This window comes from Charadrius vociferus, unplaced genomic scaffold, assembly GCF_000708025.1.
Source record: "Charadrius vociferus isolate BGI_N301 unplaced genomic scaffold, ASM70802v2 scaffold190, whole genome shotgun sequence".
NCBI lineage: Eukaryota > Metazoa > Chordata > Aves > Charadriiformes > Charadriidae > Charadrius > Charadrius vociferus.
The window spans coordinates 1195104-1210264 of record NW_009646608.1 but is presented as its reverse complement, the minus strand read 5'-3'; the positions used below and the strand labels follow the sequence as shown (position 1 = coordinate 1210264).

The window sequence follows — 15161 nt, the reverse complement described above, 5'->3', positions numbered from 1 at the left end:
CAATTATTAGTGGCTTTGAAAACTCCAAATGCAAAGGATTACAGTTGTCATTAAAATCCATTCAGCATGCATTTTTCCTACCATACTAGGTTACAGTACACTCAAGTCAACAAATAGCTTCCTGTTTTGCCTTACATTTGAAAAAGTATGATATTTCCATAAACCTACTTTATTTGCACATTAGTCAAATAAAACTGCCAAAATCATGTACTGGAACAGAAAAAACACTCACCCCAGATCAGTAAGTGGGGGCTTATTCCTTCCTCGGCGATAACAAAGATATATTTGCGGTCCCACAAGACTGCCATTATTGAGATCTGCAGACAGTCCCGAGGGAGTAACATCTATGCATTTATATCCCTGGGGGACTTCCTCCCCCAGAGATTTATTAATTACTGTTACATCTGTAATAGGTTCTTTTGGTTTAGCGATTTTATGGCAAGCATCATTGAAGTGGATTTCTTCCTCTAGTGGTTTTGAAATATCTGTTAATCCTGCGACAACAAAGTAGTCAGCAACACGAGCCCCTTTGTCTTCCATCTTCCATTACAAGACGTTATAACTGGGAAAAAAAGAAATACATATCAGTACTTTTGAACAAAATTATAAGATATCAGAAATAATAAAATCATGTTTATTTTTAAAAACAGAAAATTTGCAATAATATAAATGAAAACACAATAAAAGAATACAAAAGAGAGAGATCCATCATCAGATCATGTAACATCTTTCATTTGTAATCACGATCTTTCCAATTTGGAATTCTGAGCCACAATTGTGAGTTAACTGTTAAAATCTTGGAACAGAAAACCCAAGTGGCCTCTTTTTGTTAACTTATACCCTAGAGTAGCTGAAAAAACAGGAACAGCAACAGCAAAATACAGTGCAAAGCTCTGCAAATAGATTACTACTTAAAACTCATGGCTGAGCCAAAAAGTAATTCTCATATATTTTGCATAAAGTCTATTACTGCACTCTGTTCACCATGACAATGGATCTTCTAAAGCATGTTCTGCAATTAATTTGCTTCCTGAATATTAAACATATATGCAAAGGCTGTCTTGATTATTCTAAAGATACAACTATAATAATAGCATCCATCTCACCCTATGGGATTTTACATCAGATACCAAAGCCAGATCTTCTTGGAGTATTTTTGCAGGCTAAACGTTGATACTATTTCATTTTACAGTGTTATGGGGCTCAGATCCTTGATATGCAACCCATCCATAGACAGCAATATACCAGTTTTTATACAAAACATTTAAAATTAATCAACTTCAATGGACTACAGACGACTGCAAAACAAAAACATTCAAGACCACATGAAGTTTTTCATGATGAGAAGGAATACAGTCCTGCTGTTCCAGCCAAATTGTGTTGGAAAATTACATTCTTTCTTCCTGAAATGTACTGATAAAAAAAATTCTTTACATATGAATTCTTTCTACATAGTCGTTTTTGCAGTGTTTGCTACCAATGTTGAAAATTAACTTCAGCACAGGACAAAGTAATATCTGTAGGATGAAAAGATGGCCTTGCAAACAATGCAGTGCACTATGTATCAGGAGATTCAGTTTCCTCTTTGTCAGAGACTCTTGAATAGCTTTGCAAGTCACTTAAACCCCATGGTCTTATTTAATAGCTTGATTTTGCAAATAAAGAAAATACTTTCCACCTTTCCATGGAACATTGAGAAATGGGCTAAAAATGTTTAAGCCACCCATATGTGCTGGAACTTCACTAAATTAGCTTTAGAAAGTTTACTGTCATCAAGTTCCAAACTTTTTAAACCCGACAAGCTATTTAAGACTCTCTTTTGTTGAATCAATTTTGTTTGGGTGTCAAACTGTTACAACACAGGAGTTTCAAGAACTTGCTAACATTCAGAAACTCAACAAACAGAATTCAAAACAGTTTGAACAGCTGGTACAAGACTTCGGTTTTCATGCCACTTTTATTCTGGTTGGTTTACCTCCCTTTATTTTTTGTTCTTGGTAGCAAGTATTAAGCCTTATCGAACTTCATACCATCATGATTCTTGGATTTTACCAATAAATATTCATTAAAACAAGCAAAATAAGTTTGGACACCTCTTGCTGGTAATTAGGGAAATTATGTTCTAAGTTGATACTGTGCATTTAATCAAATTGTTCCAAGCTGACCTCAGATTTCCAGCACTAGTCCCTGCTCAAGAAGGAAGAATGTCAGCCTGTGCCAGAGCACTTATATCAACCCCATTCACCCATGCAAGAAAGGTAATTCTATCTTCCTCCTCTTACTTCGTAGCTTGTTTGTATTTTGCTGGAGTAACTGACTTGACTAGCTTCTAAAGTCGCAAGGAAACGAGTAACAGTTTTTATTCACATTATTCAAGAAAACACCAAGAAACCCTCCCAAACTCTACAACCTTTATTTCTTTCTATATGGTTAATAAGGAATAGGGGACACTTTAGAACACACGATTATTGGGAAACAATCATCAACATGTATCAGTGCAACAGTTTGTAAATAACTGTTCAGCTTGTCTTCTGAGAGAAGAGAGAATGCAGTTACAAAACTAACCTTAATTTAACCTAAATTCAGTTATTTCAAAACCAGCTGGAATATGTTATCTAGTTAGCAGTATATGAGAGCAATAACTACAAACTCAAACTTCTCCTTGAGTGATATATCTAAAGACACATAAATTCAACCACTGCATATGCTTATTTCACTGTACATCTGGCATCAGCAAATCCAGAACAGGCTAGCAACAAATGCATGGAGAGATAAATAAGTTTCATAAAGCATCTTTAAACTCTAACATAAGACCAAATACTAACATCTTTTAGCTAACATGACTGAAGTTCTAAATATTGTGTAATATTAACAATTATCCGTAAAACTTAACTATGGTATACTACATTTTAATTGTCATGAAAACTTTCCTTATCAACCAGCACTCACTCTAAACCAATGGATAAGTTATAACAGTTTTTTTAAAAGCTGTGATACACTGGACAAGCACTTGCTCTTAGGTTAAAAAAAACCCAAACAACACACAAACAAAAACCCACAGTGTAAGCAGTTCCTTTTAAAAAGTGGTATCATTTGAAAATGCATCAAGAAATGCAGAAAGAAAAAAACCGAATACTTCATAACATAAATCAGAAAAGAGCTATCGTCAGACTGCTCAGAAGATAGAGGGAGTTATATATATACACACATACATATATACACACCCCCCGCCCCCTCCCAAAAATATTCCTCCAGAGCTGCTGAAGAAGAAAGAACTGTCTAAGTAAAAGCTACCAACCAAGCAATTTAAACTCAATGCTATCTCATCATAAGCTCTGGTGAAAAACAAGTTTTCCATTAAAAGACTTGAGAAGAGAGAAGGTGGACTGAAAGCTGGCTAAGTCTTGCACTGTTGTGTATGTAAAATGCTCCCTAACCACAGGCTCAGTACAAAGCAGCGGAAACGCTACAATACTAAACTTTGCTTCAAAAATTCCGAGTTCGAAAAATATTAATTTTTATTCTGTTCCTTTTCTCATTAGTGTTATTTCAAAAAACTACACCAATTTCTGGAGTGCTTCACAATGTCTTTTAAGTTAAAAAGAAATCAGTGTTTTAGTGATCAAAAACTATACCAACTATGACTTAAAATCGCAAGTAAGCCTTTTAGCTTCAGTGTAGTAGCAGCACACTATTCCAGTTCAATTAGCCAAGACAGCATTACAAATAAACAGAAGGATATATATACATTATACTGAAGAATCATAGCTTTCTCTCAATTTAAGCCTCACTATTAATTATTCCATATTAAGTTCATACCAAAAGTCTTAAATTCAAACATTCATTTATTCCCAAAAGCACTTTCAAGAAAAACTGGGACAAGCTCTCCTCATTTAGAGCCAGTTAAAATTAGAATCCCCTACATACAAACACCTGCTATCACACAAATTTGCTTCCTAAGGTTATAGCAAGTAATACGCAAGTCAGCAAGACTTTCATAATTTAATGCAGCTTTTACAGAAGGGAGAAACAAAAGCCCAGCTGATGATGTATCATCCCTTCAGATCTTTGCCTTCTGATACAAAGGCTTGCAGCTAAAAATGGGATAAAACACAGAAGATATCAAAACAATTCAGTGGTATTTTACTCAAGCGGACTTAGACTTTACTAGAGCTACTCAAATTTTGAACATCTGTTTACTGTGATTTATGCAAGCTTTATGGTAACAGACCCCAGAAAGAAGGTATATCATGTGAGCTAAGTCAGTGACAAATAATCATTCTGTGAAACAAACTGACAAATCTGAATAATTTATGTAGAAACTCTTACCATTAAGGTAGTCCAAAGCACGTTGTAATTATATACATCACACAGTACTGCAAGTCAATGTCCAGGAAAAAACACACACAACAACCACAACAGAAGCAAAGTCACCCTGCACAAGTGTTGCCTGAAGCAGCAGGTCCCAGGTGTAATTCAACAACATTAACAGTGCCACACTGAGAAGCAGCTACTATTGCTTCTCTGAACTTCAGTCATCTGGGGACAAAAGGTTGCGCTTTGAAGGCAATGCCATGGGATCATAAACATAACGTCTTACAAAAGTCCCTGCAAACAAGTGCAATATATGGTCTTTGAGCCATCTCACATGAACATCATTTTTAATGGACTGCATATAATTAATACCACTATAAATTAAACATCATAAACATCAGTAGGAAACAAGAAATCCCTGCAAATAGCACACTGACTTGTAAAAACATATAAAAAACACAAAGGCTTTGCACATCATGACTATGTAAAATGTGGGACAAAAAGAGGGGGGTTTGACGTTTCTAAAAAGATGGGAATGGGGAAACAATCAGATAATCCTGCCACGGATCCACAAACTATTAGCTTGATTACTCTGCTGAAAGACAAAGGGTAAACTCAGTTTCATTGTTTATTCAATTTAATTTTTTTAATATCACATTTCTTCATAAACATTTAGGAAATACTAATCAATAATTTTCCCTGTCTATCTGTCACCGCTGCTGTAATTCATAAGTGCTGGCATTTTAGCAATTGCGCAGAAGAGATTAATCTGGAAAACTAGCCTTGTGATCTAACACGATAGATCTATTGCTACTGTTAAAAGAGAACCAGTCTGCTGCAAAGTGCAAAACAACCTGCTATTACAAGAAAGACGATCAGGAGGTTTACAGGAGTTCCATGTGGCTGACCCTTTTGTGGTAAAATATCAGTGGGACTTAGATCTAACCCTGAATTCAGAAAGCAGAGCATATACACTTATTTTGCTTCCAACAAAGTTTTTTTTATGTGCTATAAGCTATTCACAGCTCTCACATAGAAAGCAAACAAAAATTGAAAGCCATGATTTTATATCCTTACATATTTTCAGATAAAACAACTAAATCAGTGTCCAAGCTTTTTGAACAGATCACATTTTTCATTCAAATACTAGAAGAGGGAAGTGTACACCAGCTTTTTCCCCCCATCACATGACCAGAACTAATGCAGATGTGCCATATATTCCACCTGAGGAACAGCAACAAGCATGATGCTTCATGAAGTAGAATTTATGATACATGCACTACACCATTTCCAAGGGAAAAAAAAAAACAAACAAAACACAAACTGAAAGAATTCATACAATCTGCTCCTACCCACAAACATTTTTAGAGGTAACTAGTAAGTGGGCTGCAGACCAGAAGAGCTGCTCTAGCACTGCCAGCTTCTTTCCAGGAGACAACTTTCCCAGACAGCAAAAAGGGTTTACTTGTATGCTTTTAGCATGTGCAGGATAGATAGCCCTTGCTGCTGTCTTTTGCAGGTCATGTGACTCCATTAAAACAGTTTCATCTGTCCACCTCAGGCAGACACAAATACAACTGCCTTGTAATCTTTTAATGTTCCTTGTCTTCATTCCCATTCCTTCCTGCATTTTCCTTTGAGAATATTAAATGGCTTATTAATTTGAGCTCCTTATTAGGTCCATTTGCTGTCTAAAGCAGGTGACATTTTGCTTTGTTAGCCTGACTCCAAAGAGATGTTCCATTTGTAACAAGAAACAAATGTCTCCTAGTGTAGGTTGGAAACCAGTGCAGGGCCCTGCAAGACACCTTTTTTAAAACAGTTCAAAGCTTTATTAAAAATGTTGATTTTTTTTTTTAAAGCATTCATCATCATATAATCACATTCCAAGAACTTCCTTCATTTGAAGGCGCACAAAGGGTAGATGAACAGATAAATCAGTGACCAATTTTTAAAAAACTGCCAATAAAGTTCTAACAGCCCCTACCATTTGTGTCTCGTGTACTGCTGCATTATCTGCTGAAGTGTGCTACCAACATACAGAAATGTGGCAGCTAGTCATGTAAGAGCAAAATGAAGTTGACTGGATCAGTCAGCCCTGCTATGGCTACTCAGAACCATTTCTCAGCCATGACATCACACATATCACACAAGAGATCAACAGTCTAGAGAACACGCGAATAACTGCAGTTACCCAGGAAGAAACCTTCACCCCATCCCTGTACTTCCAAAGTTGCCTGGCAAAAGTGACAGAGAAGCCTTTTTCCCCCACAGTATTTTCTTTGTAGCAAGCAAGCAATCCTGGGAACAAAGCAGAAGCACCTCAAATATCACAGGAATTCTCTCAAGTCAGAACACAAGCTTTCTGAAAACTCTACCAATGTGTTTGTTTCCTACCTTTTAATCAGGGCATTGCTTCTACACTTTGCCTCTCTTGCTGCCAGCCAGACTTCAACATAGACTTCTTGTTAAAGTTTCATTCCCTATAGAAACAGTAAAAACAAAAATTAAACAATGTAGACATTTGCTGAAATTTACACTTACCGCACACTCCACTACACTAGTCACATTAAAGGAACATTGTGAATTGTTGTAGGACTCACTTGCTAAAACAAGGTTACATGTCACTTACCTATTAAAAAAGTATATGAAACCAGTTTTTAAACTTATAAACCAAAATATCAAGTTTTATGCTGCATTTATATTTTAAGAATGTAAACAACATTCAATGCTTTAAAAAAAACACACCAAAATACATCAATGAACGGTTGAGTCAGCCACTTCAAATTATTTCAACTCTTCCACTATTATCTGATGATAAATACCTTCCATGCCTATTCACGGGTGTTAGCCAGCTATGAAAGTGCTCTTTTAGCTCAATAACCTTTTGTCATGGTTTGGGCTGTGCTGGCCACTAAAACGAATGACAGATGCTCTCTTTTACCTTTCTCTGCAAGATTCTGATGTTTAAGCAGATCTTTCTTACTCCACAATCAGCAATACACATGTATTCTTCCATCTAGCCGCCTCATTCCAATTCTCCATTCTTGCCATTGACTGTCACAATTCACTATTTTTTTTTTTTTCAGATATGGTAAACACCAGTATGACCACTTTTAAACACTGGTATGACCACAGACAGCTTGAACTTGTGTTTTACACTGAGGCATGTGCAAGCCAGGCTGCCTGTGCTACAGTTAAGCATTTTGAAGCAACAGCTTTCCACCATGGGATTAAGGAGAAGCCCTCACTGGAGACACTCTCAGACTTCCATCTCCCAGAACGACTCATTAGCATCAGCAAGGCTGTAGTCAAAAAACTTTGCCTAAACAAGGCTTCTGTTTGCTGAGACTTGGAGAACACTCTTAGAAGACTACCATGAGAAGACTTCAGAAAAAGCGTAACACAAGCAAGGCTGGGAAGAAACACATCTCAGCAGGGTTTATGCAAACCATGAATGATTTGCTTCCATTCCTGAAGTGGAAAAATTTTGGGGGAAAAAACCCTACACTAGATTATCAGAATTATATTTTTGGGGGCACAAAGTTCAAGGTTCTGTTCATAACCCCAAAAGTACAAGGTAACTTATTTCAGATCATGCAGAAGCATTCAGCCTTGTTAGTTCATTACTCCTACAGCAAGGAGTGGGGAGGCGACAGCCTAGAGAGCAAACCCAGCCGCTGGTACAAGTCTTTCTAATCCATACAGCACTATGGACCACGACCAGTTAAAGTCAGTTACTCTCCAGTAATTGACTTTAAACATTTTTACACAAGACTACAAAGTAAGAGAGTATGCAGCAGTAGCACTACATATTTTTGTGCAATGACTTGATCTGTAATATAAAGTTTCCAGGAGCGTCAGAAATAGAATTTTAGGGATCACCTGCAGACCTCAAGCACAGCTGCAAAAAGTTTAAGAAATAAGCAGCATTAACACATGAATAATTTCCCTGTGGACACTTCAAAAAACCATCTTTCCTAGTCAACTATCCAGAAAGCCAATGAGGAGAGTTAAAGGAAAGAAAAAGAAAAATATACCTCTAAGCATCACAAAGAACACTGAGAACCACTGCCAGTGTACTTGCAGCTCTATTTTGTAGTACTTGCAGCTTGTAGAATGTATTTATAACTAGTTTGTTGCCCTTCATCTAACAAGTAAAAGATCTACTTGTTCAAGAAACAAGGTGCAGAGGACCTATATTATTACAGCAATACCACCAGGACTTCTCATAGCATTTTTATTTTTTAGTAGGACATTGACAATACTTCCCCCTCCACCACCACCACCTTTCTCTACTACTACAGTTAAACAAATGACAGCAATAGAGAAAGTTACTAACAAAAAAGGTTAACGTGATCAATTGCATTACTTGTTAGACCCTACTGCAATACATCTGCACTCAATAATGTCAGACAACGCAATAATTAACAAGAAGTCACCAGCCTCCACTAAGTTCCCTTTGTTGCTGCATCAATACTAGTACTAGTGCTAAGAAACATACTGGCATATAAAAAAGAATAAAACAAAAAACCCCAATATTGATCTGCCCCTACATCACCAGACCAGAAATGCTGTCAAGTTTTTTGCAGGCCTATTCACATCTGTACCGACTCATGGTTAACATACTCTGATCCAAACAGCTGAGGAAATAATGAAGAGAGCTCAGAAAATTTGGCAACAAAGGATCTCTAAGAGGTGCCCGGGAAACAAAAGTGCTGGATAAGAGTGCAGAGACAGAACACAAGACTGAGTTTGGGAGCAGAAAATAGGAATGCAGGCCAGGAACTAAGGGACAGGCAGATTTGCTCAGCAATGCCTAGGAAGAAAGAGAAATTAGGGTTAAATCCACAGGCTAATCTAGATTCAGTGGGATTGCTGCAGTCAGTCAGCAAGAACTAGCCATCTAGAGTATCAAAGCTTAGAGGAGGAAGCAGAATAACCAGCAGAGAGAAGGCAGGAAGGAACAGACTTCACCCTGGAGAGATCAGGCATTTTCTGCAGCTTCTGTACTCTCCACTATCACCCACCAAGTCTTTCATTTACTCTTCATTGCTGTTTTTAGTCTCAATAAAATCAAACCATTTACTAAGAGGGTCTAACACGGTGTTCGTTACAGTTGTGCCACAGCAAATTCCCACTATATTCAACCCTGACTACAAAAATTCAAGAAAGTGATGTTGAGCTATCCCACAAGATTCATGACAGAGACAAATCGTAACAAGGCTGGTTTTAAAATTTCCACTTTTCTTTCTAGATTACGCTATTCATGGCCAAAAAGCACAACCAAAGAATGCAAACAACTTCTGAAGTACAACTGTGTTTGTACGGAGGGATGCAGAAAACAATTTATAGGAAATGAGGGAGAGGGAAGCCAAGGTAAGCACTATAAAATGTAAATATTACTTCATCTAAAACACAGTTCAGGAGGGCAGCTAGTCCATGTTTTTTGTACAACTACTTATTATACAACAACTTTTTAAAAGAAGTCCCTCAAACAGAATGTTCTGTTTTCCTTGGCACAGTAGATAAAGGCAAATGAAGGCAGCAAATCTTCCAATATTGAGCTTCAAAACCAAAAATCTGTCACTGAAAATGTCAAAGGGCATCAACCAAGAGTGACAGAAGTGGACTGCTTTCACCCAGCCATGTTTGGAGACACATGCCACCCTCAGTTTAGTTTTGAAGCCTTTTATCTACCCAAACCAAAATTTTGAATTCATGGTGTGGTGGAGGGAAAGACAGGTGGGAATTATTTCTAACAGTTTCGCTACATTTTAAAATACACTTTAATTGTGACTTGGAACATCTGACATTCTTTTTTTCTCTGGCCAGAAAAAATGTCCTGTAAGGTAAGAAAACTGGACCCTGCCATGCTGCAAATTACGACCCTGAGTGGGTGATATGCACAGCCTGTGACTGCAGGGCTGTAACTGCCATTTGCAGATTATCTACACCACACTGGAAAGGTTTAATGGTGAGATAACACTGACTAATACCACCCTCATGGAGTAAATCTCTACATGCAGTCAGCAAAACCATCATCTCCTACCCCACTGAAAAAGAAATGTGAATGTACTGCTACCAGTTCAGCTACAAATATATCTATCAACTAACACGTATTGCTGTGACAGTTTCCTAGCTAGGTCAGGGAGCAAAGCAATGTAAAGCAGCATTGGGGTACTGTTCCCCCCCCCAACAATCACAGCAAATAAGCTGAAGTATAGTGATACGCTAATGTAACTACTATTTCAGGATTCCAAAGCTAGCTCAAAATATCTCTTTGTAACACAGAGCAGACAGACCTTAAAACCCCTTCCCCATCTTTTGGGCCAAAATTATTAAATAACCACACCCTTAAAAGAAAGGCTGAATTGTACTGAGTCAGGGGCAGTAACTTTATGTGCTAAATATTATGACAGAAGTACTCACAGAAAGGCTTGCCCCTGGCACTCTACATAATGAAATCTTCACTGTCCTGTTCAGCATACAAGGTAACGACGAAGTTGTACAATTTGTTAGAACATTGCTCCTGTACCAGGATTTAACTGACAGCACTGTGCTGAGCCTGATTACTTTTGCACTTGCAGGATCTGGACAGCACTGCCTCTTTCACTGTAATTTTACTGTCAAAATATCACGCAAACTTCCCGACACTCAGAAGCTAGCGGAGCTGGACCAGATCCTGATCTCACTTGTACAACTGAGAATAATTCCTTAAGCCCACAAGTTTCTTCTGAAGCTCAAGATACAACCAAAACTCAAGAGTCCAGCCCACAATCCCCTCTGCTTTGTTTGCATAACGCTTGTATACAGAAAAGTGGGGGTTTCCTCTTGGGACTTTTTCATTTGCGTATATGTACACACAACTTATACAATGCACTTACTGCTTGTCCACTTTTATTTCAGATGGCTAAACAGAAATAATGTAATTAGTATTAATTATTTTTTTGACCCAAATTAAAAAAAAAAAGTCCCATTTTGAAGCAAAAATTAAATATCAAGGCTATAATTGGCTAGCTTACTTCTAACACTCCTCCTTACTCTTCACATTCTATTTTTATACCACAGTTCCTTCTTCTTTTGGCCCCCTCCCCAAATTATTGTTTACTGCAATTTCACTCCATTTCAGCCTGCACAGTAACCCTGTATCTAATACATGAAAATACACTTTGAAAAGATAAAAATATGCCATTTAAAAGAGTAGGACAAACACTTTCTGAAGCCTTTTGTTTCCACTTCTCCTTCACAATTTCCTCCCGGTACTGCTTCTGAGCTCTTTAGGGAACTACCAATGACTATTTCTGCATCATAGACTGCTACTAAAATGACTGCTATAGACCAAACCTCTCAGCATCACCACCTCACAGAGCCTTCACTGTACATTTTAATTTTGACCCTAAAGCCTGGGGTGGCACTTTATAAGCATACGTACATCAGCAGAGCATTTCCAGCTCAGTCACAGACCCAGCTTCCAGCCTAAACATAGACTAAGCCTGAACTGAAGGACAGCAGAAAACATCCAAGGCTTAATTACGCAATATAGCGGAGAACCTTGTTCACTTCAAGTAATTACTTGGTCAGTACCACTGTTAGAAATAGCTGATTTTGAACAGCTGAACAGTGGTGATACTTTCACTGTTTATACAGATTCATCTCTACATGTTAGCTATCCTTAATTAAAGCAAGGCCTAACTGGCTTTAGCTTGCAGAGGATTTGCAAGGATTTGCTACTTTTAGTATGGTATAAAATTTCTATCATGATTTGTGCTCACAGTAGCAAATATTATTTATATACAGAATTGATATATAAGGGAATCGATGCAGGGCCTTTTCTGTGCTCTTGCCTAAGACCACCCAGCAAGGCTACAGCAGAAGGATGAGGCACAAGTACAACTCAGCCCTCTAAACCACACCTCTACCCTTGCTTTTTGTGCAAGCTCAATCTAAACTTTCTGCAAAGGTGCTAAAAGTTTACAGGGTTCAGTTTGGGGGGCGGTGAGGGCAGGCTGGGGTTTTTCATTGGGTTTTGGGTTTTTTTTTTGAGTCTCAGAATAAAATATTTGAAACGTCATTACATCACAGAGGAACCTGATTTAAATACTGTCTCTTTAGCATACTGTCTCTTTAGCAAACTAGAGAATCACACTGGAAATACACCAATCCAAATAAATTGCATCATGTTGTTTTAAAGCACCTAAATAGAAATTATTTTGGTAATTTTTTTTGTCCTTTCCTCCTCCTTTTAAGAAGTCTTACAGTTCTTTCCAGGAAACTTCAGCACAACTACCTTAAATCCACAGCCACAGATATATCAAAATGTATCAAATCTGAGCTACTGGAACCCTGTGTCATACAGCAAGATACTTGGAAATCACCAATACCTCAAACATTATGTTTGAACAAGGTTACATCAACTTTTTTAAGTCCAATATAAGTTGTGCAACATTTCAACCTCCAACTTTTTGGGCATGCCAACACTGTATTTAAAAACTAAGGTCAAAGCTGAGTAAAGGACAATGAATGAAAAGAAGATTTCCTACACGTCTTCATTTCAGGAGATGTTTAAGATTGTGAAAGGTTTTGACTCAGTATCTATTGTACTATTCCCTTTCCACAACCCGCAGGTGTTTGACCATGAGTGCAACTGTTTCTATAGCCACTGTTATAAAAAGCATTTCAACCTACTATGACTTGCAAAACTCCAATTCAGTTGCTAGGAAGTATGATGGAAACTGATGTTGAATATTTAAGTGACGCTGCAAATTTCTTTCTCTGGTATTAAAAATCTCAAGATTAACAATTATGCAGCTTGATGTAGATATCTCTTCCTCTATTGAAGAGTCACAAGACAGTTTTTTCTAGCTATCACACACTACAGCAGGAATTTACCTAAAAATTAATAAACCCTTCAATGCAAAATCCTGTAGATTAAAAATTGCCAGACTGGCTTCTGAACAGTGATGCCGACAATTCCTTCGTGACACTCAACAGCAGTATTAGTTAGAGATCTTTCTGAGACAACCTCACTCTCTTTAGTGTAGTTAACAGAGCACTAGCTGGGCTCTACTCTCTACCTTGCTACTTTCCCTTTCAAGCACGTATCTTTAATAGCACCAGGTTATTTACATTGTTCCTAGTGCTTGACCTGAATCAGCAACGCTCACCTGAGCCTTATAGTATGTGCCAGGTTATGTCAATATTTATGCTTTTACTAACTAATAATTAACTCTGGCTACGTAACTACAAGACTGCTAAATTGCCATTAAAACACATACAAATTCCATTAAGCATCATACCAGCGTTATATCCAAGTAAAGCATATAGAACAAGTTGTTCACCAGAAATGTGGACTTATAAACACACTGCTACAAAATGCATGAAAACTCACGCATATGAACATCCTTAACACTGGAAGAACATTTCTAAGTAAGCCTGTATTTTAAAAAAATGGTCCCAGTGCCTTTTGGCTTACTGCTTACAGAAACAGATTTCATCTTTTGTGCTAGTTTCTAGTAAATTCACTATTTAGAAGAGTCCATTGGGTAAAGCCTGTTCCAAACGAGCAGAAGTCACTCATAAACTTGAGGAAAGTACTTCATCCAGCTGGACCCTAAAGTTTCTGGAATAAGGAAAACGTGTACATCACACGAGCTCCTAAGGCTGTAGAGAAGTTTAATCTTTTTTCTTCCACCTTTAAGGCTCCATACAATTTTCCCCTTCCCCAAAAGCTAACCACAAAAACTCTAATGCTCTATTTTCGATAATTAAACCATTTCAATGCCAAATCATGATTATCCCTAGAAAACTCAGCTTCACTCACCAGAGCTGTAGTTCCAGTTTAACATTCATTTCAAACATGCTTACAGACTCCTCAATACTCTAAAAGCAAGATCGAGTTTCACCAATACTCTAAATATATGCATTTTTAAAAAAGAAAAGAGAAAAGGGAGACTCTTACAGAGTAAAACTTGTATGCTAGACATACAAACCAGAAATAATCCATTTACTCCCCCTCGACCTTCCTTGGCTAGACTAACTCAATTCGTTTTCTTAAACCACCACAGATACTTGCCAAGATTAAATATTTGTGTTTAATCATTCAGAAAGTGAAAGATTATGTACTGTAATGTAACACTCTTTACGGAAACCTCTAGTTGAGCAACAGTTCCAGAAAAAATTGTGAAATGAAGTAAAAAGCTGTCCAGAACACCACGCTTCTACTCGGTTAATTCAAAAAAAAATTAAACTTCAGAACTAAGCGCCAAGTCAAGACCTCATTTTTAGCAAATCAACATTCTCAGAGGGGGCACATTTTTAAATGCAGCCTGTTTGAAATTACTCCAGAATAACAACCATCCCTAGGAAGTTATTAAATATTATCATCCCCCGGCCAGCAACTTATGCTACATGCAGACATCATGATGGAACAAAGATAAAAATGTCAGAGCTGATTTTTACCACCGTGTCCAGCGTGCCGCATTAATCCAGGTGTACAGTAACCCAGCCTGTGCGAGCCAAAGGCAAAGCTGTAATAAAAATACGCATGCACAAGGCTGAACACTACCTGTGCAACTCGGGCTGACGCAGCGCACGCTGCATGGAAAAACTGCACATTTATCGGGGAACACACACACACACACCTCGGCTGGTTTCTCCCCGAGCAGCTCTCCAACCAAGCCCGCTCCTGCCCGGCCTTTATAACATGGCAGGTCAGCGGGGAAGAGCTCGGCCAAGGCTCTCCGCCCTGAGGAGCCCCGGGGGTGCGCTCCTCCGGCCCGGCCATCGCCGCGGCGGGGGGCCGGCGGGAAGCGGCGGGCCGGCGGGGGAAAGGAGAAAGTTCCCCC

The 15161-nt window shown here is 38.1% G+C and overlaps 1 protein-coding gene across 1 annotated transcript in view; it reads right to left on the bottom strand.

The window, feature by feature from the left end:
* Window positions 1-558, bottom strand: part of DENND4A (DENN/MADD domain containing 4A) — a 38458-nt gene extending 37900 nt beyond the window's left edge. The window contains exon 1 of the mRNA XM_009886845.1: window positions 233-558. Coding sequence (XP_009885147.1) covers window positions 233-540 — 308 coding nt within the window. The 5' untranslated portion in view covers window positions 541-558. The remainder of the gene's footprint in view (window positions 1-232) is intronic.
* Between the last annotated feature and the right edge of the window lie 14603 nt (window positions 559-15161).